We start from the raw sequence: 24,114 nt of genomic DNA, 5'->3' as shown, positions 1-24,114 counted from the left end.
TTTATTCATCACTCACTGGTGGTCACAATTTTGTAATGTGGAGGTTAAATGATTTGACAATATAGGAAAATGTAACACTAAATTTTGCAGTATTCAGAGCAGCTTCTTGCTAATTCTGTTACCTGCTTTGTTTACCCTGAAAATGTAAAGAACTTAGAAAGATTGAACTACACAGTATTATATTTAAATAGAAGCCCCTCGGTATAATGTTAAAAGGGCATAAATGGAACACAGCACAATGATTTTGGTGAGTTTTAAAGCCAGTCTTGGCCAGTGCACTGTTCTTTATGGCAGCTGCTGTTTGTAGCAGAGTTTGAATAATTTTAGCCCAGCTCTTCACCTTAAATCAGTAACTCTGCCATTTTCGAGAACAATATGAGGACCTGACACTAGTGCTGAGGTTTGGTTTCAGTCACCTGTGTCCCTTTCAATTAGTGCTGGATGGGAAAGCAGAACCGGTTGATAAGTTAGAAGTGCCCCATGTAGCACAAAATGGGGTTTTAAATTGAAGGTTTTCAATCTGTCTCATTAAGAGCCTGGTGATTCAGTAGTTCTATGCACTACATTTTTGTGAACTTTTAGTGGCGCTCAAATAGATGACTCTTAATATAATCTTTTTGCAGTATGTCAGTTGAAACGCTGTAAGCATTAAATTTAATTGTGCCCTGAATATGCAAGCCAGTGACACCTGAACACATAAGCAGCTGTGCATATCGATTAGGAATGTAACAGTTCGAGGCATCACGCAGTCAATATATGTGATGCTGCTTTGTATGCTGTTTGTCATGGTGCATGTCTTTACAAGCCTGTAGTTCAACACCGTTGCTATTTTTGAAAAATTGAAGGTTGATCGAAGGAGAATCCAATCATAAGATTTTATTTTTTTGCACTGAAGTTTTCCCCCCACCATGTACTTTGCAATTCAATTTGCAATATTTCCACTGTTTTATTTGAATAGATTAAAAAAAAAATCTCCTTTCTCCACCAGTTTTCTCCCCTTTCCCCTTGTGTCCTGAATATTTTCTTGCTGGGATATGATTTCCTTGGTGAACCCTGGTGTACATTTTGCAGATTACCATTCTTCACGTGCGAATTTTGGCAGGCTGTCCAACCGCCAGGGGCATCACAGCGGAGTCTAGTTGTGTTGTCGCCACATGTACATCAGGAGTGGCTGTTGGGTGCCGAGCACAAACGTGGGTTTTCTCTCGAGACTGGTGCTCAAGACCAATTGTATAACACTACTGTTGCATCAGTTAACTTGGCATCAATCTGGGACTTTCCTGGTCTGCATGGTTCAGCTCCGGGCTTTATCCTGGTAAACCCATTGAGCTGTCTCGGGAACCTTATTTAAATAGATTTGAAGGAATAAAAATTACATTATAGAGTTGCAAGTACTCTCTTGGGTTAGACACTTAACATAGCAGAAAGGCTATTGGCTTCATTTGGACAGCTAGGGAAAAGGGATGACCGTGTAGCCTCTTCTATCCTACTGCTTTATTATTTTCCACTTGTCTTAAAAGATTGTACATAGAATTTTCCAACCACCGCTCATTATATCGGAGTTCACATCAGCATTGGTAATCCTTGTGCCTACAGTTTTAATGGGCGATTCAGTTGTGATGCAGAGTAGACAGTTGCTTCTGCGTCAAGAAATAAGAATCCCACATGGCGTGGAACTTCCCAGATGTTGCCTCTTAGAAAAAAAGCTAGCAGCAAAAAACCAAGAGCAACAAGCTTTTGTACACACACATGAGTAGTGAAAGGATAGTTGAGGGTGGAAATGGCAGATGTACTAAATGCTTTCGTCTTCAGAGAAGGTAAATATTGAGGTTGAACCACTAGTGGTCATTATAAAGCTGTTGGTGGAGGTGCCATGGTTATGGGATTTCAAACATTGACACTGGAAATAATGCTGCTGTTGAGTGGAACTTGGGGTAAATTCACCAGATAGCAGATGGAAATTAAAGGAGAATTTCTTGCCATTTTTAGTATGTTTCAGCGCATATCTGGGACGATATCGATTTTGTGGCTGGAAAATGGGGAAAAGCCGTTTCTTGTGTCCTGCTACAAAATCAACGGCCCAGAATTCCTGAGAGCTTTGTCCCTTCCTGCGATCCTTTTGCTGGATCCTGTGACCTCATTTCAATACATTATTGAGAGGACCAATGGTACTGGAACAGCTCTTTTCCCTGCTTTTATACTGACAAAGCATTCTGGTAACTTATGCTGAGAACTGTAAGGTATAGCAGTTGTCAAGATGAGCCGAGACTGGCATAATTGAGTTGCTGAGCCCGCAGAATGTGGAGCGTTTTACTCGACATTTGGTAGTTGGGAACCACTTTTTCCTGCAATATGTTTTGCCATTTTGTCGAGACAGACTTTGAGCTGCTTCTATCAGTGAGACCACTGGAAGATTTTCCTTCCCCCATCTCTGCAGCAATATGCCATCCATTGTTTGCTGTTATCATGGAGGAGAAGAATTTCTTGCCATTTTGGTATAGATTTTTGGAGTCTTCGGGAATCAAGGGATATGGCGATCGGGTGGGAAAGTGGAGTTGAGGTCGATGATCAGCCATGATATTGAATGGTGGAGCAGGCTCGAGGCGCTGTAAGGTTTACTCCTGCTCCTATTTCTTATGTTCTTTCGAAGCAGCACAGGATGGAGCAAAGAAGAGCTAGGCAGCATTTACTGAAAGAATCCAAGCACATTTTATCACTGATGTTTGCTTCTTTATAATGCAGTCTACTGTTGACATTCAAGCCTTCTCCCCTTTAAAAAAAAAAAAAAAATAATAAAGGAATATTTTCTCAATCTAGTCATCATAATTATCGGCAGTCCTTCGAAATGAGGATAACTTGCTTGCACACCAAAAAGGATGAGTTCACTGGTGTTTCAATGAAGGACCTACTATTCCAGGTCTCGAACGACATTTTGAAGGGTGGAAGATGCCTGTGCGTGGTTATTTTTAACGTGTGGTGGCCATTGCACACCAGCCACCACACGGGCTTGGCAAAGCTCGGTCTTGGTCCAGTGCCAAAAATGATCCAAGATGACTGGAGACGAGCTCCACTGCACGGACTAAGTGCGCACACACATCGCTGGCCCGTGCTGTCCCTGGCCCCCGAACTTGCTCCTCTCCTGGGCCCCGATCACATCCCTGCACAATACCCATCCTACAACAGATGTATCCGCCCTCTTTGCTCCTACATGACAGTGTCAATAATCACGCATTTAAGTCAGCACCAAATAAGTGCACACTTGCCTTTGTGACTCTAAACCCCGAGTAACTCACTGCGCATTCAATCAAGTCCAAGTGAGCAAAAAAACCTGCTCTTCCCTAACACACTAATCCTTCTGCATAGCTGCACCTGCCATTTTTGACCTATACTAATGCTTCGGGAATATTGAAGTCTAGAGTGTGGTTTCGACTGGATGGCTTGTGAAGCAAACTGGCTTATAACCTTGCATGATTCATAACACAAGAAATAGGAGTAGGATTCTAGGAATTCAAACATCAACTGACAGCAATCATACAAGCCTGCTTTGGTCACAAACTCAACAAAATAGAATAAGATCCCGTACGGAACTGAAACTGATCCCCTTCCTGTTTCTCCAACATGCTGCCCCTTGGCGATATCATCTGAAAACATATCAGGTTCCACATGTACCCTGGTGACACCCAGCCTGACTTCACCCCACCTCTCTCATAAGAACATAAGAAATAGGAACAGGATAGGCCATATGGCCCCTTGAGCCTGCTCCACCATTCAATAAGATCATGGCTGATCTGATCATGGACTCAGGTCCACTTCCCCACCTGCTCCCCATAACCCCTTATTCCCTTATCGGTTAAGAAACTGTCTCTTTCTGTCTTAAATTTATTCAATATCCCAGCTTCCACAGTTCTGAGGCAACGCATTCCACAGATTTACAAAGCTCAGAAGAAATTTCTCCTCATCTGATTTAAATGGGCGGCCCCTTATTCTAAGATTCTTGACCCATCCACTGCCTCTGATTTGTCACGCTGCTTGTTCAACATCCTGTATTGGATGAGCAGAAATTTCCTCCAGCTAAATATTGGAAAGCCATTGTCTTCAGTCTGCACCACAAACTCTGTTCCCTAGCCACGGACTCCATCCTGCTCCCTGGCCTCTGTCTGAGGCTGAACCAGATTGTTTGCAATCAATGTCCTATTTCACCCTGAGCTGAGCTTCTGACCACACATCTGCTCCATCACCAAGAAAACATACTTCCACCACCCATCTCTGCTGCAGCTATTATGCTGCTGAAACACTTAAGCATGCCTTTTATTACCTCTAGACTTGACTCTGCCAGTACTTTACTGACAGCCCTGTACCTTGCTTCCTCCGTAAACTGGAGCTCACCAAAACTCTGCTGCCCATATCTTAACTCGAACCAAGTCCTGTTCACCGATCACCTCGTTCTCGCTGATCTACATTAGCTTCTGGTCCGACACAGCCTTGATTTTTAAAATTCTTATTCTTGGTTTAAATCTCTCCATTGCTATGCCCCCACCCCATATTTGTAACCTCCTCCAGTCCTGCAACTTGCTGAGATTGTTGCACTCCTCCAATTCTGGCCTCTTGCACATCCCTGATTTTAATCGCTCCACTATTGGTATCCATGCCTTCAGCTGCCAAGGCCTTAAGCTCTGGATTTCCCTCCCTAAACGTCTCTGCTTCTCTTGCTCACTCCCTTCCATTAAGGCATTCCTTAAAACCAAGCTCTTTAACCTGTCCTAACAGCTCATGTGGCTTGGTCTCAAATGTTGTTAATGCTCCTGTGAAGCACGTTGGGCTGTTTTACGACAATAAAGGCGCTATAGAAATGCAATCTATTGCAACATTAGAGTTGTCAGGCTGCACGTAATTCTTACAAAGCACTGGAGCGGTGCTGTCATTTGGCTATTTGCAGCCGTTCAATGACGCGACTGCACTCTGCTCAAAGATGCCTATTCATATTGTATAGTTACTGAGATGGAGGGTTCCACAAAAATATTATTTTAATCAAAAATTGCAGACTGAAATATCCAAACCCATCCATCATTTGGATCTTGGCTATTAGTGTAATGATCAAGATACTTGTTGATTTTACAATTTCAGTGATCTTACGAATGGATGATTAAAACCATCCATATGTGGTGTTTTTGAGAATAATTCCGTAACAAATTTGACCAAGTCAGTTAGGATTAGGTACAAAAAATTTTTATCTGAGGTCCCACAACACAAAATTAAGGTTGTGAAATTAACCTCATGCAGTGTTTACTCTTGGCACAGCCTGGGTCCTCAAGTCATCGATAAGTATATTCGCTCAGCAGAGCCCATTTTGTGTGCCTTTAATTTTGAAGCTGCCAAGTTCATCTTTATGTCATGGGCTTTAACGTGGATGAAAACTGGCATGTGAACCATTATTCACACATTGGGATCCAGTGTTCCCCTCATCTGAAATGGAACTTGAGTCAGGATGAATTGAGGGGAGGGAAAGGCAAGTCAAGGGATTTGCAATTTAAAAAAATAAGGCACAGAAAAGATAATTGATTTTGGGTAGAAATCAAGTAACATGAGAGTTTAAAAATGAGTGGTGCTGGAAGGACAATATAGCAGGTAGACTTTTTTTGGGGGGGTGGGGGCAATTTTTTGTTAATGCCTTTTAGTTCTGTAATACTGTTCTTGAAATTTGAAGAGCTCCATAATGTTTTTTTTTTTTAAAAAGAGTCAGTACTTGGGAGACGGCAATTTCCTGAACCTGCCAGCAGTTTAGACAGCTGCTTTATAGAGCTATTGCTGTGTAGTATTCTGTGGAGACAAACTTAGCTGTTTCTGGTTTCACATTTCTTAGCAGCACACAAGTTGCAGTAAATTGGAACCCACTGAATTCTGTTTTCAGTGAACTTTAATGACCCTTGTCCATTTGTTTTAAGAATGCTATTGCCTAATTTTACTGACTAAATTTGAGACTTCATAAATGATATGAAAGTTTTGTTTGGAACTGAATCTCACATCAGCACTTTTAAATATCTACAGCATCAATTTACACTGGTCGCTACTCCCTGAGAAGAGTTCAACCACATTGACTTTGCGTGGCCAACTCACTTGGAGCCAATTTATACTACAGGCAAGCTTTTGAAAGGACTTCTGTAAATTTGTGGCTTGGCATTTCCTCTGGTGAAACATCCCTGTTTAATGTGGGATCGCTAAGTCAGGAGGAGGCAAAAGTGGTTGACCGAACATAGCCATTGCCTTAAGTTCACCACAACCTCTTGATAATGGCCCAGAAATTGCGGTTGGAGGCTTCCCGAGGGCAGATGCTTCAAACCCAAAATATTTTCCACAAATTTACCTGCTGGTCCTGGGTCTCTACGCGTACAGGCCCACGTATCCCAGGGACGTAGGCACTTGACACGTCCCTGGGATAACGTGGGCCGGCCCGTCCAATCCAAGTAGGAGTGTTCCCATTCAGACTTGTGGTGAGTTCCATATGAACGGAATCACCATAAGTGTGACTGGGAATATCCCCCAAAGGGCACAGTTAAACCTGAACGATTAATGCCATGAAACCGAGTGGGATGCCCTCAGTGAAAGATTGATGCCGAGTTTGGCTAGTCAGTCAGCAGTCAAATTTCGCACAGAGGGTTGACCATATTCCTATTTTCCACCCTCAAGTTGCCAGCATATGACTTTCTATCAATGATTTAAAAGGCTTTTCTCACTTCCTGTCGGGTCGTTCAATCTGTCTTCGTTGATGACTATCTTCTGTTTTTGGTTCCCCAGAGAAGTCGTCCATTCTGTGACTTTCTCATCACTAGCCACCTCCCTAACCCTATACAATATTTTTCAGATTAATAAACTCTAGATTAATCAATTTCCTTTGGATTGCATGTTCTGTCTTCCTGACATCCAGGCTGTTGCACTGCAGTGGCTGAATTGCTGTATCTTGGTCTCTACTGTGCGCTCTGAGAGCAATTAAACAGTTTTTTAAATTCTTGACTTTTTTTTTATGTCTATTGTGAGACTAACCAACAGCTGCTACTTACCCCGAATGTCGCCATCCTTAATCTCCTTTATCCATCAACATTCTTGGATGACTTACTACTTGTGATCTCAAATGGAATTTTCACATTTCCTCTATTGTTGAACTGTTTTCTTTCCTCTTTGGTGCCAAATACTTTTTCCCAAATAATTGAACTGTATAAAGCCCAATTATGTCCAAGATTTGAATAGATGTCCTATTTGGGGAAGCTCTTAACAGCACTTCTTCCTCACTATTGAACGGTGGCTAGGTGATCCCCCTCCTTTCTATCCCCATCTCAGCCTTGTTCCTTTTTTATCAGCACATGGATTATTGTTTCTGAATTTACCAATGTTCCTTCAAAGCTGATAGGCCTTCTGACATGCTACCTCCTCCCTGCTTCCCCAGCATGGTGCTGTTGAATCATCAAAGAGTCTCCAATTCATTTTTTTCCTCTCTGCCAAAACTGTGAAATTTTTTACCACCTGATGTCTTTGTCTTCTCATGCAATCTAAAAGGCTTTTAAAAGCCAAACTTGGCATCACCTCATCACTGTTTTCTGATTCAGCTATATTTTGCTTGGGTTTTATATGGCAGGCATTAAGGTTTTCAGTAGCCTTTTTAGTGTTTTCTTTTTGGAAAAATTTGTGCTTGCTGTTGAATGTCAAACATTTTTCACTTATGAGGCTACCCTGTTAGTTTGGGTTCAGGTTCACTATTAATAGCAGTACCTCACTCGTACTACAGCCATTACAAAAAAACAAATGAATGCAGGGTTTCATGGAAAAAAGTATAATAAAGACACGATGTAATGGTGAATCTATTTAAAACCTTAGTAAGACCACAGTTGGAGTACTGTGTGTAATTCTTGGCTTAAATTATAGCAATGGCATTGAGGCAATAGAGGGAACAGCACAGATTCACGAGAATGCTGCTTTGAGGAAATAGAAACCTAAAGAGAGACTTGACAAAAATTGTGGCTATCTTTGTTCTAATCGAGGAGATTGCAGGGTGATTTGGTCGAACTATTTTAAATTGTGAAAGGTTGGGACAGAGTAGATAAACTGACTGTTTGCAGTGATTGAGGGGACTTTGATTAAATGTGAAAGATTTAGGAGAGCATGAAAAACTTTACACAATGTTGACTCTTTGGAATGCATTGCTGGGGTTAGTGATTGAAGCATATACCATGTCAACATTTAAGAATTAGGCTAGATATATACACAAGAGTAAAATGGGCATAAAATTAGGAATGCTGCTCCTATGAAGGCTAAATTAATCTGGGCTGGTGGGTCTCACTGGCTTGTTTTCATGTAACTTCTCTGAAATTACATGTCACTTGGCATCTGTCGTGTGTCAGACAGCTCCGAGTACAGTGGGGTGAAAACCCACACATAGTACTATTTATAGAGTTGTGTGTTTACAGAATCTGCTATATTTTCCCCTCAATGTTAAATTTCAGAAGTGGCATTAAAATTTATCTTGTGTTCTTTTCATATCTGTTTTTAACTTTATCTTGTTGCTCCTGGCCTCAGCGCTTAAAGAGAAGCTGCATTTTTCTGACTTTAATACGTCACCTGTTACTTTACTATTTCTTTCCTGTAACTGATTTGTTGTTCCCTCTTTCTCTGCAGCTTTCTGGTTCTGCTTGAGGCTGTTGGTGTGCTTTCCATATCTTCCTTCTAGCTGTAGCAGGTGATTCCATGTCTTTAACTTTAGAAACTATTAAACCAAACTTAATGTGTAGTTTGCTTTTATTAACCATGTGTGAACATTCTAATTTTCTTTTTTTTAAAAAAAACTACTTTTACTGATCTACTAACCTCTAACCCTTGACCCTAAGGTTGCCTGATTAGCCACCAGGCAAGAACCTCAGGACGATCATGGATGATTATGATGTAAGATCTGCTGCGAGCATTCTAGCTTCGGTCAAAGAACAGGAGGCCCGATTTGAGAAGTTGACCAGAGCACTTGAGGAAGAGCGTCGTAATGTTTCCATGCAACTTGAGCGTGCCACTATTCCCTCAGACAGAGCGAGTATATCCAACATTGACAACAGTGAGTCGTTTGCATGGCAACAGCTAGTGTTACAGGTAACTTCCTTTCAATCTTGACTGGACAGTACTTATGTTTTACTTTATGCCAGTGAGACACAAACCAATCTGGTTATCTGTGCAATAAAACAGTTATAACTTGCTCACTGCTTCTCTGTTGTAAATGAGAATACTGAATCGAAAATACTGTTGGAGCTAAACAAGAGTTTTGATTGGATATGGCAAATGAAACATTAAAATTGTCTGGGCTTGCTCTGTTCCCGAGGTCTATGAAGTGTGATATTACTTCGCTGCACAAGCATATATTTATTGGCGCTTTATCACAGACTGGTTGTTTTTGTGAGCATATTGTAGGGACAATGTTGCATCATTTCAACAGGAACCACAAGCAATATGTTCTACATCATGGTGCATCGAAATGTGCTGTGTTTGGGACCAAAATTCCTTCATGGGAAGTTAGTTGTGCAATAAGAAATGATTTGGAAAATGAAGTCTTTCCCTTTTGTTGTAGTAAAGCAGGTGTTTGGCTTGGTTTTTAAAGCTAAAATTAAGGGTGGATTTGCAGTTACATTGAAAGGATCCTCCAATTGGATACATTGATGCTTTAAGACCCAAAGGTTGGCGAGTATAGATCAAAGAAAACGAAACAATTTTCACCTTGTTTTTAAAGTGAAGTCTCTGATCTTGCTTTTCTCCCAATTCTGACACAGTAGTCAGAGTGCTGCTTGCTAGGTTTTTGTTGTTTCATCTCTCTCTGCCTTGGATCTAGCTACAAGATGTATGCACAAGATCGTGGTTATCTTCCCCTCCAAATTTCCTTTCTCCCCTGATTTCAGGAACTTGTCATAATTTTCCTGATAGCATTGATAGTGTATTGAATCGGCATCTTATACTCATAGCCTCCCACAGCGAGCTGGATCCCTGTCTGCTTTCACTGAACTATACGTGGCAAGTGGAATGTTCCGAACCCTTCGCAATTAAGTTGCTGTAAGCAAATTCATTCTAGCCTACTCGGGATACTTTTAGGAGTTTAATGCAGAAGATGAGGCAGTGTCTTAAATTGCACAAATAAAATAATTTTGCATTTCAAACAAATGTTAACTTGATCTACATCATGTGATGTATAGTAAATGCATTTTCAGCACCAAAACCGCTCCTGAATTAGTAACATCACTCTGACAAGGCTAGGTGATAGGGTGGGGGGAAAAAAATAGAGTACTCTTTGGTTGCAGCTGAGGCACATTATTGGGTCATTGTGGGAAAGATCTTCATACCTGTAAATGCCTGTTACTGATTATTATGTGGGTGCACAAAATGGAAAGCATTCAGCTCCCCCACGCAAACTGATTTTTTTGCAAAGGCATTAAGGGTTACAGAGCCAAGGCAGATAGATGGAGTTGGACACAAATCAGCTATGTGCTAATTGAATGGTAGAACGAGCTTGAGTGACTGATGAATGGACTACTCCTGTTCCTATGTTCCTGAACATCCCTGAGCACCTCGACTAAGGCAAAATTCACACAAAACAATCTTGTAGGCTCGCGCAGCATGTTCAGGCTGTGATTCACTACTCCACAGTAGTAGATTGATCATTTATGCTCTTGTGTCACTAGAGGGATGGGGAGTTGAGACCAGTCACCTTGGATTGTGTTTCTGAGAGACTGAGTGACGTTTACAGAGCAGCATTGAGTGAGGCCTTGGACCAAAGCTGAAAAGGAATTTACAGCATAGAAACAGTACATTTGGCCCAACAGCTTTTTATGCTCCATGCAAGCCTCAGCCCACCATACTTCATCTGGCCCTACCAGCATATCATGTATGCAGACTTGATAACTGTTCAAATAAATTATATTAACCTCTTTCTGCTCATGCAATAAGCAGCACTGCCACCTCTATTCCTGTATGTTTTGTGTTTGTGTCTTTCTGCCACTGGTTACCTAACTGCATTTTTAAAAAGATGTCCCAAACACAGTGAAGTGTAGATTCCTAAAGGCCCTGTGTTCACTTTTGCCACAGAATGAAAATTAGCCTATTTAATCACCCTGAGGAAAAGCTCTGCAAACACCTGCTTTGTCATTATACAGTGGAACGTTACCAATTCTTGCTGCTCGGGTCTCACTGACTTAATTTGCTACTGAATCGGTAGCACAGGATTCAACAGTAAAGATGGAAAAAAATAAGTCACATCTTTGAACATTTTATTGTAATTGCATTATTAAGAATGATGAATCCACAAGAGCTGAGAGATTGAAAATGCAGCAAATGTGATTTGAGACTGTTACTGATGAGACCAATTCATTAGTCATGGTTTATATCTGATTAAGAGAAATGGATTGAAATACTTTGACTGCAAGTTTAATATTACACATTTATTTTCACCCATTATGTAGTCAAAATAAATTTGCCAATGGAGGAAGAGAAGTTACAGTTTCAGCAAGAAAGCTTTGTTCTATTTTGCAGCAGGAAATTCATATTCTTTGCCTGAACTATTTTAGATTTTGTTCCTTATGTTTTTAATTTTTATTTTGTAGTAACCAATTAGCTCCAGATGGTTGCAGTTTTAAAAGCAGTTTGTGGCTTATTAATTTTGAATGAATACATTTTTACTTAATGTGGAAAATAATATGGTTGGTGAAGTGAAAATAGTACTGCCACCTGTTACATACTGTAAAATATTTCCTAGCAATTTCTGCCTGATTACATTTCTGTGAAGGGCCTTGGAACGTTTCACTAGATTAAAAGTGCTATATAAATTCGAGTTATGTTGCAGTGTGGATGTCATTATTATAACCTTGTAACCAAGCTGAATGTTAACAAACGAGCTTGTGCACTGATTACTATGTATAACTTCATGCAGGTTGTTATTTTTATAATAGATCACAATCTTCTAAGTTTTTACATCTGCTTGGGTACATTTGCTGTTGACCATAGCATTCTATCTGGTGAGGCTGACATCAACCTGTTCCAGTGCTTCAACAAGGCTACTTGCCTCTGGTTGCAGGAATATACAAAACAATAGGAAAGTTATGTTGCATGAAAAAATGTTTTTTTGAAAAAATCCTACCATAGAATAATGCTCTCTGTAGCCTGGTCAAACCTGGAAGCTCTGGGTGTTGGAAATAACAGAATTCATGTCCTCCTATTCTGTTGTAATGCACTGCTTGGCTGTGCCAGATTTGTTTTGCTCCTAAAATGTGTTGTGCATCTATTAGTCATGTTCTTGGGCTTTTCAGTCAGCAAAGGAGTCATCTGAGAGTCATCAAGTTATAGATTGAAAGAATGGAAAAAAAAATCTGGGATATTAGATTCAATTTATGTTAAGAGTAGGACACAGGTTCAAATTAGTATAAGGTACATCTCTGACTGATATAAGGATATTAATCTTCAGTGTGATCAATACATAGAATAGACTTCCAAAAAGAATAGTGGAGGCAAAATCCTTGGAGTCCTTTGAGAAATAATTGGATACTGAAATTAGCAGAGTTTAAAATATTTCTGAATGGCCAAATGGTGATCTTGTGGAGAGTTTATCTTGTAATGAAGTGGCATCTTCTCTATTGGCAAAGTGCACGATCGTGAAAATGTGCACTATTTTGATGGGTATTTTTGGGGAGAGAATTAAGGGGTTTCTTTTATACTTTGGAGGTGGGATGAAGGGAGTTTCTTCTCCGTGCTTGAGTTTTTTGTTTTGTGTTCTTCCCCTCCAATGTTGAAGCGCATTTTGCTTAATTTTAACCACTTTTCAACTGTATGGGCTAGAATTTCACCTACGCTGCGACTGGATTTTTGCCAGGATTTGACCCTCCATTGCAAAAACGTGTTCGGCGGGCTCTTCGTGCACCTTTTTGCGGTGGCGCTTCCACAGACCATCAGGGAGAGATGCGCCGACGTGCAACTCCACGGATTGCGTTACCGTCGTACTTTCGTCACACTCCACCACGCCCATTCAAACCTGTCGGTGCAGCTCTGCCAGCAGCGCTAAGTATGAAGACCTGCAAAAAACAGGTAAGTTAAAGTTTTTATTCTTTTTCAGCGATTTAGTAGGTAAGGGTTTTGTGAATGTTTTCATTTTTTTTTTTTCCCCCCCCCCCCTCCCAAGGTGCCTCTCGCAGCGCAATTAAAGTTGTCAAAACTCGCGGTTTGCACTGCGAATCTTTGTCCAATGCTGACTTTACCGCAGACATTTAGGCCTAAAAATGGTAATTTTGGTGTAAAACTACCATTTTCGCCGACAACCGAAATTCTAGCCCCATAGATTTTTGTAATTTTGATTATTTTATTGCTGTTGTAGAAGACATAATTTCTGGAAGTTAATTTGTAACTGGGAACAGAGCTGGCAAGAAAGACCAAGATAAATCGCTGTCTTAATGTCACTTAAACAGTGAGCATAGGAAAGAAAACGTAAAAATCATAGAATATCAGATTCGTGGAGTTTTTCATTGATTTCATCAGAGTATCGAATAGGACCTTCGTTACAGTTGAACGTAAAAGATAGCATTGCAAAGGAATGAGATCCACCAGTTCTGGCCAACTTTCCTTCCTCCGCCAAAACCATCAAGAACAGATTAATTGAGTTCAAATCATTTGTTTATGGAATCTTGGATGCAGCATTTGGCTACTTAAGACTTCAAAAGTAATTTTATTGATCTGACGAAAATGAATCATTTTTCAAATGAGTTCTCGCTCTCCTTTACCCCTTCTCACGTGCTTGGCACTCTCCCTGCCCCTTGTATCTCAAAACTCGTACGGGTTTGTGCTGGCGCACTTGTGTCCCCTCCCCTGTGGCTCTCTCCTTCGTGACCGCCTGCTCTCTGCTCCCATTCACCCTTCCCTCTTTGAGCCCGTTTCACTTTGTGCCCCAAATTAACTTTCTTCTCTTCCTCCTTTCTCTCCATGCTGGTATGTTGGAACTAAAAAATAAGGCTAAAAGTATATGCTGCAATTGTTATTTCTGTTGGAGACTTAGGAATTCTTTGTTGCTTTCCAAAAAGTTTGACCTTATTCAAATCTAAAAATATGAAAACTGTTGTCAAAAGGGAAGCAAATTCCGTACTTAATGCATATGGAAAATGATTAACTCCTGAAATGTATCCTAACTTAAAAATATTTTCAAGTAAAAATGATTTTGTAATATTTTTCAAAGATTTTTTTTCTTCCATGTAATTGCTATAGAAACTATGGGCCCAAGTTTCCACATGATTTGCGCCTGATTTTTAGGAGCAACTGGTGGAGAACGGACTATCTTAGAAATCGCAATTTTCCAAATTTTTTTTTCTGCAGTTCGAGTCAGTTCGAACAGTTTCACTTTGGAACAGAATTTTTTCTTCAAAAGGGGGCGTGTCCGGCCACTGACGCCTGATTTCAAAGTTTTCACAGTGAAAACGTACTCCAAACTAACTTAGGATGGAGCAAGTGAAGATTTTTGTACGCTTGAAAAAACCTTGTCTACACTTTAAAAAATCAGGCGCAGGTTACAAATTAGGCGTCGGGAACGAGGTGGGGGGGGGCAGAAGGGAAGTCATTAAATTCTACAATCAATCCTTAGTTATACTTATACAAATATTATACAAATAAATCCAACCTGAATAAACATTTATAAGCAAAGAAAAGATTAAATAAACCATCTTCCTACCTGTGTGAAAGTGCTTCAGTCAGCTCAGCGGTGTGGCGTCGTTCCCGCGAACGGGAGGGAGGGAGAAGGTAGCCGTTCCCGACGGCGGGTGGGGGGGGGAAGGAGGCAGTGAGAAGGCTGCAGGAAGCCTCAAGTTGAGCAGCCATTCCCGATGGCGGGGGGGGGGGCCGTCGGCAAACGGCTGCCTCAACTTCTGAGGCTTCCTGCAGCCTTCTCACTGCTGCAAGAAGCCTCAGTGCTGATGGCAATGTGCTTTTATTAAAAAATGTTCAAAAATTAAACAGCTACAAAGAACTACAAAAATGGCCGAGTGCCAATGTTTCCTTCACACTGCGCGTGCACGAACGCTCCAACGCGCACGCGCAGCGTTGGCGGCACGAAAAAAATTAATTTAAATGGTACCCGCCCCCTCCCACTTACAAAATCGGCGCGAGTGGTAGGCTCCGCCCCCCCGGGCGCTGCGCCAAGCAGACATGGAGCTGCAGGGCGCTCCAGAATCGCGAGGTTTTTTTTTCAGGCGCCGTTTTTGGCACGAAAAATGGGCGCCCAGCTCGGAGGGGCGCACGTTTTGTAGCGTGTGGAAACTTGGGACCATTGATGCAGGAGCAGGCCATTCAGCCCTTTGAGCCTGCACCACCATTCAATAAGATCATGGCTGATCATTCATCTCGATACCCCTTTCCTACTTTCTCTCCATACTATTCTCAATGAGGTCAAGCCGCCTGTGGATATGTGTCTGAGTTGAGAATCTACTGGCTTGGATGGAGCACACTAAACCTTTCTAATAAGTGCACGGAAAGATTTAAGTGCTGTGGTAAAATGAAGATCGTATGCCCATTTATTTCAGTTTTTGAGCTTATTTCTGTTGCATTATTTTTCCACTTTTATAACTATGAAGTAATGACTTGGAGATCAAGAGAATAAAGCTAAATGAGCACATGGTGAATCAACCAACCAGTTGGTCGATATTATAGGATCATTATTGATGTCCACTAAGTTTTAGATTAGTGCCATCACAGTATGCAAAGAAGTGTTCCGTTTTGGGTCAATGCAAAATACTTAGCCTTTGGCAAATAGCCCAGTTGAGCCATTGTATGCTGAGTGTTATAGAATCTGTAGAGGATTTTCAATTGAATTGACCACATCCATACAATTGTTGACTGCTAGATATGCATGACATTAAGAGTTCTGTTGGCTCCAATTATGGGAGTAATAAGTTTCTCGACCTAAGATAATCAAGCTCACAGCAACAAACTGCCTATAATGACTTTTATTAATGGCACTTAAATACAGAGTAGTACCATTTATAAAAATGTCAAACATAAAAGTTGAAGTCAAGAAAAGGGTTATAGTTTCCGGGAAAAGAGATGCAGGCTTCTCAAGTCTGTTCCAACAAATGGGTGACGATGTAAATAAGTCATCTATATAAAAGTGAACAAGAACTGTGCCATCTGAATACTGATCATGGAATGATTTTGTCACTGACCTGTTAAACTTTTATGTTAAATATAATGACCCCTCTGTTCAGCAAGCCACCAAGCTCCCATAGCCACACATCCTCTTTTCTATACAATAAGAATCAAGAGATGCAAAGACATTTGCCATCAAACTGCACAAACAAGCATTTTAAAGAGGTGTGGTATGTAAAGTATACATTGAGGCAGTGCATAGTGACTTTAGTTATATTTAAGGCATATAATCAGACATTTAGCCATGTTAACCAAAAGACACTGATCATCGGGAATTTATTAACCCAGTACGAACATTTGTTAATTCTTCCCAAACAACAAGTGGAATGGCATGAAGCACCCTAATTATTCAGTCGGTCTGAGGCTTACAGTTCAAATCCCACATCGTTTTCCCGGAGTTTTCCCACAGTTAGGTTTGTTGTTTTCTTGTTGGACAAAGTTCCCAAACTCGAGGGATTCCAAGGCTGCTGTACCCCTCTAAGCTGCAGGAACCAACGGAATTGCTTTTGAGATGGCTGGATTTGGTGACTTATCTACTGGAATGATTTGTGAAGCTGTCCATCATACATTTTCCAAATCCAGCTGATTCCTGCTCTTTCCCAAACACGGAACATTATTGGCCGGCAAGCTATAATAAAGTGAGTGGCAATACCTTTAATGGAAAACTGAATGTATAAAAACCATTTTAACCGAGCATTCATATGAGCGCATCTATCTACATGAGTGTACTGTTGCATTTTGAGACACTACATCTGTTCTAGAGGGATAAAATAAGGTCTAAAGGATGCAATTTTGCTTGTGTCTGTCTCTAGTTCTAACCAACCCACATCCTTTGTCATGGTACAAATCCACTTTGTTGTCTTTGATGTTTAAATTATACAATTATATGTTGCACAATATTTCCTCTGAGGCTCAGGTTTGAAAGAGATCATTTTCTTTGCTTTGACAGCTGATCGTATAAGAAATGCTGCGCTAAAGGTTGATTTATAAAATGTGTATTCATGTTTTTCAACTCCTTTGGAAAGAGTATTGGCATATGGGCTTGATCCGAGATCTGCTTTTTATGTTCATCACCGATAAAACAGATTTAATAGTTTCTCCTCACTGGACTTTATTTCCTTAAGTAAGACAGTTTTGTGGTGTTGCGGTTCTGAATAATTAGGGAAAATAATTAAATATTATCTTTGCAAAATATGGCAAATCACTAAGGAAATAATCGAAGTTTGAAGAAGGGTTTTAAATATGGTGTTTGCTAGAATGGGCATTTTTCTTAAATAAGTACAAGAATCTTTAATTTGCTTCATTCTGAAAGTTACTGTCTCACTGCAGAGGTTTTTGAAAAGATTCCAAATTTCTGCAAGGATCATTATTATCTTCCATGAACTACAGTATCTTCCGTTTCCACAGATGGGCTTAAACCAGAAGGACAAAGCTGGTACTATAAATGATTTGAGAGATATCACAAACTGGTCCATGCTAGGAAGCACAGCAAGAAAACCATTACACAAACCTCATTAATCAGCACAATAACAATGGTGCTCAGTTTGTGTTTTCTTTTAGTTGGTAGTAAACCATCTTGCACTTTTTAAAAACAAGACAATTAATTATCCAAGTCACTTGTAGAGCAGATGGCATGCTGAGCTTTCACCTCGGCTGAGAATTGAATTCTGAAAATATTCTGGCAGAAGTTTTGCTTCCTTCCCTCTTCTCCCCGAATAACTTTGACTTGCTTTAGGATGGTTGATGAATTAGTGGGTTCAGGACATGAACTTTGTTAATCTTGACCTGTGTCTTTTTGGTGGTTTGGGGAGGGGAGGATAGTACTGAAACAAAAAATCAGGATGAATCATCTTGGACCACAATAGTTACAAGAGTTGGATGTCGGGCAAAGACTTGATGCTTTTTGTTCTTTGAATCGTGGGGGCTGAGGAGAAAAGTTGGGTGTGATTTTATGTGTCTGCTATGCTTTCCTGAACACCATCACTAAATCTCATTTTCTTCATGAAAATCTTGCTGTTCATATTTGCGTGATGATCTGAGCATATGCATCAGCTTTGGGGGAGGGAGTGGAGGGTCAAAATCTAAACTACAACTTGATGAGCTTGCTGTTCCATCAGGCAGTTCCTTGAAACTGGGAGGTCAAAGTGGGGGAAGGTACAATGTCCTTGTAACTTAATGTGTAATCCGCCATATGATCCATTGTGTTTTCCACCAACAATCTACCCATTCCATGAGTCAAATATATTTGTGCATTAACACAGTGCTGCTGATGCCTGGGATAATCGGTTTATTGCAGATATTGTGACCTTGAATGTGTTTTTTGTGGGGGAGTGAGAAGATTGGTTTTCAGTTGCATCGCATTCTGGGTAGTGCATGTCATCCAATCAGTTCACGGAAATGAGCTTCCTCGCCTCTTGCTAAACAAGTTTGGGCAGCAGATACACATGCAAGCAAGATTTGTTTCCTCCTGTGTAATAGCCGTTCATTTTTATGATTTTAGTTGTATGGTGGCGAGTTTGTAGCTTTTGTTCATTGTTTAAGTGGAATGTCGTAATTGTTGTGGTTGAATGAGGCAATTTTGCATGAAGTTGTGTGCAGTCAATTACCACATTCTCAAGTTATTTTAAAGAATCCATTGTAATTTTTTCTTGTTTAACTGAGTAAGCTAGGCTTAAAAATTGAACAGTTGCAATATTCTATGACTTGAAAAGTTGATGTCCATGGTATTCTTTGTTATTTTCCTTTCCTGTGGATGATGGCAATTGTAATTGTATTTAATAGTTGACCACCTTTGTAAGAATAAGGAACATCATACCTACAGTAAATAAGCAGTCTTCTGTCCCAGTTGAATTTTGCCTTTGAATGAAACTAAGGAGAATCCAAAATGGCAGCCGTTGCCTTCTGGGATGCTGATCCTAAAGGTCATAAGATATGAAACAATCTTTGTGAAAACCCAAGTTTGGAGGGAATGGAAGTTCAGTGTTTCTGCTGCTTTTTAGGGATATATTGCAGAGTGCATTTGTGAGGGTAGAATTATGCTTCTCTGTGGTTCCGCCCTGTAATTTTGTAGTCTGTTGAGTCTTACTATTGAGGATTACACATGGGTAGTATCTACTTGGGTGAATTGCTGGCACCTGATTTTGCGTTCGAGCATGAATCACTTGCCTTTATTGGAGCAATTCCACAAACAGCTTGATTCTGCAGGAGAACCATCTGGACCTCGAGGTTGTAATTGAGAGATTCTATGCCAAGTTAATTCATATTCATTACAGGCAGAAAAAAGAGAGAGTGATTGTGGGCCCAAGTTTCCACACGCGCCTGGAACGGCGCAGTCCCGACCTGGACGCCCGTTTTTCGCGCCACAAAGTGCGCCTAAAAAAATCCTACGTATTCCAAACCGACCTGCAGGTCCTCTGGCCCTCGGCGCAGTGCAGCACGAGCTGTGGGGGGGCGGAGCCAGGTCCCTGCGCTGCAAACAGTGCCGGGACCTCTGCACATGCGCGCGACAGTAGGCACGCAAGTGCAGTAGCTCCAGGCACCCAAAGCACGCAGCCCCTAGCCCTGGCCGAATGGCCTCACTGGGGCTGCGTGAATAAGGCTCCTCCCACGGCCAGCTCCTGCTCCCCCCCCGACCAGACCCAACACCCGCTCCGCCCCCCCCGACTGGACCCGACCCGACCCGCGCTCCTGCTCCCCCCCGACCGGACACGACCCGACCCGACCCGCGCTCCTGCTCCCGCCCCCTCGACTGGACCCGACCCGCGCTCCTGCTCCCGCCCCCTCGACTGGACCCGACCCGCCCCCCTGACTGGACCCGACCCGCGCTCCTGCTCCCCCCCGACCGGACACGACCCGACCCGACCCGCGCTCCTGCTCCCGCCCCTTCGACTGGACCCGACCCGCGCTCCTGCTCCCGCTCCCGCCCCCTCAACTGGACCCGACCCGACCCGCCCCCCTGACTGGACCCGACCCGCGCTCCTGCTCCCGCTTCGCCCTCCCCCCCCCCCCCCCCCCGACTGGACCCTCCCCGACCGCCTCCGCCCCCGGACTGGATCCATCCTGACCTCCCCCTCCCCGACCTGACCTCCCCCTCCCCGACCTGACCGCCCCCTCCCCGACCTGACCTCCCCCTCCCCGACCTGACCGCCCCCTCCCCGACCTGACCCCTCCCTCCCTCCCTCCCTCCCTCCCGCTCGCTCGCTCGCGCTCTCTCTCTCTTTCTCCCCCCCCCTCCCTCCCTTCCAGTAAATCTGGTGCTGGGGACGGGCCCTGCCCGAAGTCTCGGGCCGGCCCGTTCAGCCTTCGGTCCCGAAAGGCCTGCCTGAAGCACTTTCACACAGGTAGGAAGATGGTTTATTTAATCTTTTCTTTGCTCATAAATGTTTATTCAGGTTGGATTTATTTGTAAGTATAAATAAGGATTTATTATAGAATTTAATGACTTCCCTTCCCCCCCCCCCTCCCCCCCCCCCCCCCCACCTCGTTCTGGACGCCTAATTTGTAACCTGCGCCTGATTTTTTTAATGTGGAGAACAGGTTTTTTCAGTTCTACAAAAATCTTCACTTGCTCCATTCTAACTTAGTTTGGAGTACATTTTCACTGTGGAAACTTTGAAATCTGGCGTCAGTGGCCGGACACACCCCCTTTTGAAGAAAAAATTCTGTTCCAAAGTGGAACTGTTCTACCTGACAAGAACTGCAGAAAAAAAAATGTGGAGAATTGCGATTTCTAAGATAGTCCGTTCTCCACCAGTTGCTCCTAAAAGATCAGGCGCAAATCATGTGGAAACTTGGGCCCTTTGCAACTGGTTTTGCATCCAGGGTTAGGGAGTTGAAAGCCATCCAGAGTTTCTATTCCTGTTCACTAACCAATGACCCTTGTTTCAAAGTGGGAGTGTGTGGGTGTTAGGCTCTGATTCTTGTCTGCTGCTTGCAGTCTCCAGTATTTCACTCCCATGTAGCAGCAATGTATCTGTAAGGCCAGCTACTGAATGTTCATCTTTGATTTACCTGGCTGTGTGTTGGAGGGGTTTATCACAGCTGTGCCGAATCTTGTTATCTGCAAAGTGTGCATTTGCTGTAGGGATCTCTGTTAAGCAACCATGCAGCATGGATCTCCTCCTTGTGCAGCCCTGGTTGTGATGAGCTAGCTAACATGGAACACTTGGTCTGCATCGATCAGTACTGTACTAAATGGTGCATTTACTCTGTTGCGAAATTCGCATGATAGGCCAGCATTTCTATTTCTGTAGCTCAGTCTTTCGGATGAGATGTTAAACTGAGGCCCCGTCTGCTCTCTCAAGTGGACTCAAAAGATCGCATAACACTATTTCGGAAAGTTTTCCTGTTTTCCTGGCCAATATTTATCCCTCAATCAACATTATGAAAACAGATTATCTGGTCATTTATCTCATTGCTGTTTGTGGGAGCTTGCTGTGCACAAATTGGCTGCCCTTTCCCACATTACAACAGTGACAACACTCCAAAAGTACTTCATTGGCTGTAAAGCGATTTGAGACGTCCGCTGGTCGTGAAAGGCACTATAGAAATCCAAGTCTTTTTCCTCCTCATAATTGTCACCAGAATGCAAGTTCTTGGTTACATTTAAAAACAATTTTGCAGCGTAATTTTTATTCAACACTTTACAATTTCCTGCCAGCTACTGCATTTGATATAATTTGGCTTAAGAGTTTAGTTTTACCAAATCAGTGGTTATAGAATAGGATCTAACTCGATGAACTTTTGGCCATTATGTATAAAGTCTGTCCACAGGAACTATTTTTGAGTTGAGCTTTCTGCTTCAGAAATCTCAAAACACCTGAAGCAGCACTTATAAAAAGCCAAACCTACATTTTGCTGAGCACCTGTTTTTATGTTGGAATTTTGTCTTTGGTCTCGCATTCACAGTTGTTAAATTGGGCCACCTGTGTATATGAACAACTGCTGTGTATGAGAGAATTTCAATGGAGTATGCTTTGTAATACAGTTACCGGGCATGGGCGTCTTAGTAAATGAAAACAGTGATGCATAACTCTGCGGATGGTGAGCACTAAGTTTTAAATTTGACTCCTCTCCACTGTCGGCCACAATTTCACAGTTAGTTACAACTTATGACCCCTTTGGAAACATTTGGCTGCTTGCAACTTTACACCATTGCATATAAATTAACAAGTCTAATGTAACTTACATTTTTTTTAAATAATAATGTGTTTCTTAGTTTTGGGTCACTTTGAAACTTCAAAGTTGAGTTGCACAGGGCACGCTTGCAAAGTATGGTAATTGAAATTTACTGTTTGACATTGCTGCTATTCCATCAGTTATCAGTAGATTATAATGACACAGCTTGCAGGTTGTGCCTTGGGTTCTGCTCGGATCACCCTCCACTCGCATACTGCGATTCTACCTTCAGAGGGCTCAGGAACATCATCCCCCACACTCCATTTTTTTCAGTTTATTCAAGGTTGCATAATCTCAAGAGATGAGGCGGGGGATGGAATTTATTCCGGCCTTTGTTAATATCTCGGCTTCAAAACCGGTTTGATTAATTGAAATGTTATCTTAAATGTCTCCCCTCATATTTGTTTTGCCTCTTGCACTTCCCTTGTGTAAAAAATGCTAACTGGTCAGAGATGCGTTTGGTTGTACCTGTGTTCGTCAAACCTGTCAATCCTTCAGATTGAAAGAAGTTCGAACACATGACTGCAGCAGTTAGCCATTTTTACCCATGTATGTGTTAAAATGCCAAGAATGAATTCTACTGATTTAAAAAAAAAAATCTTTCTCTGTTAACCTTACCCGAGTGTTTATTTTTGTTTACTCTGTCTGGAAAGCAGGATATAATTATGGAGGTTAGATTATCCCAGCATTCATAGCCGTCATGAAAGCTTTCTATCATTCTAGTTTAATACAGAATGAGCAAATTCACTTTTTAACAATAAATATTCCAGTCATTGCTGGCACCGCTTGTATCTGTCTTGGGGTACAATATCAAGTTTCTGTATGAATCTCCTGTTAAATGTCAGAGTTGGCAAGCCTGAATCCTCATAATAGGTTATTTAAAGAAACCCCATTCAAGTTTTTGGGTAGGTGGTCAGTGTTTGAATTGCCATATTCGATGCTGGGAAAATGTGTTGCAATAAATGTCATAATTACTGTACTACAAAAGGTTGCAATGTGATTTTTAATTTGGTTCTTTCATAAGCTTCTCATAGAAACATAGAAAATAGGTGCAGGAGTAGGCCATTTGGCCCTTCGAGCCTGCACCGCCATTCAATAAGATCATGGCTGATCATTCCCTCAGTACCCCTTCCTGCTTTCTCGCCATACCTCTTCATCCCTTTAGCCATAAGGGCCATATCTAACTCCCTCTTGAATATATCCAATGAACTGGCATCAACAACTCTCTGCGGCAGGGAATTCCACAGGTTACCAACTCTGAGTGAAGAAGTTTCTCTTCATCTCAGTCCTAAATAGCCTACCCCTTATCCTAAGACTATGTCCCCCTGGTTCTAGACTTCCCCAACATCAGGAATATTCTTCCCGCATCTAACTTGTCCAGTCCTGTCAGAATCTTATACGTTTTTATGAAATCCCCTCTCCTCCTTCGAAACTCCAGTGAATAAAGGCTCAGTTGATCCAGTCTCTCCTCATATGACAGTCCAGCCATCCCTGCAATCAGTCTGGTGAACCTTTTCTGCACTCCCTCAATAGCAAGAACATCCTTCCTCAGACTAGGAGACCAAAACTGAACACAATAGTGAGGCCTCACCTGGAATAAGGCCCTGTACAACTGCAGTAAGACCTCCCTGCTCCTATACTCAAATCCCCTAGCTATGAAGGCCAACATACCATTTGCCGCCTTCACTGTCTGCTGTACCTGCATGCCCACTTTGTGACTGATGAACCATGACACCCAGGTCTCATTGCACC

At 42.0% G+C, this 24,114-nt stretch overlaps 1 protein-coding gene across 1 annotated transcript in view; it reads left to right on the top strand.

The window, feature by feature from the left end:
• The window catches only part of arvcfb (ARVCF delta catenin family member b), a 370,176-nt gene that overhangs the window by 136,707 nt on the left and 209,355 nt on the right, over positions 1 to 24,114 (top strand). Inside the window, exons 4-5 of the mRNA XM_070888063.1 lie at positions 8,665 to 8,725; positions 8,874 to 9,123. Of these exons, the coding sequence (XP_070744164.1) occupies positions 8,914 to 9,123 (210 nt within the window). The 5' untranslated portion in view covers positions 8,665 to 8,725; positions 8,874 to 8,913. The remainder of the gene's footprint in view (positions 1 to 8,664; positions 8,726 to 8,873; positions 9,124 to 24,114) is intronic.

Source organism: Pristiophorus japonicus, chromosome 8 (genome assembly GCF_044704955.1).
Source record: "Pristiophorus japonicus isolate sPriJap1 chromosome 8, sPriJap1.hap1, whole genome shotgun sequence".
NCBI classification, from domain to species: Eukaryota; Metazoa; Chordata; class Chondrichthyes; family Pristiophoridae; genus Pristiophorus; species Pristiophorus japonicus.
This window is presented reverse-complemented; position numbering and strand designations above follow the sequence as displayed.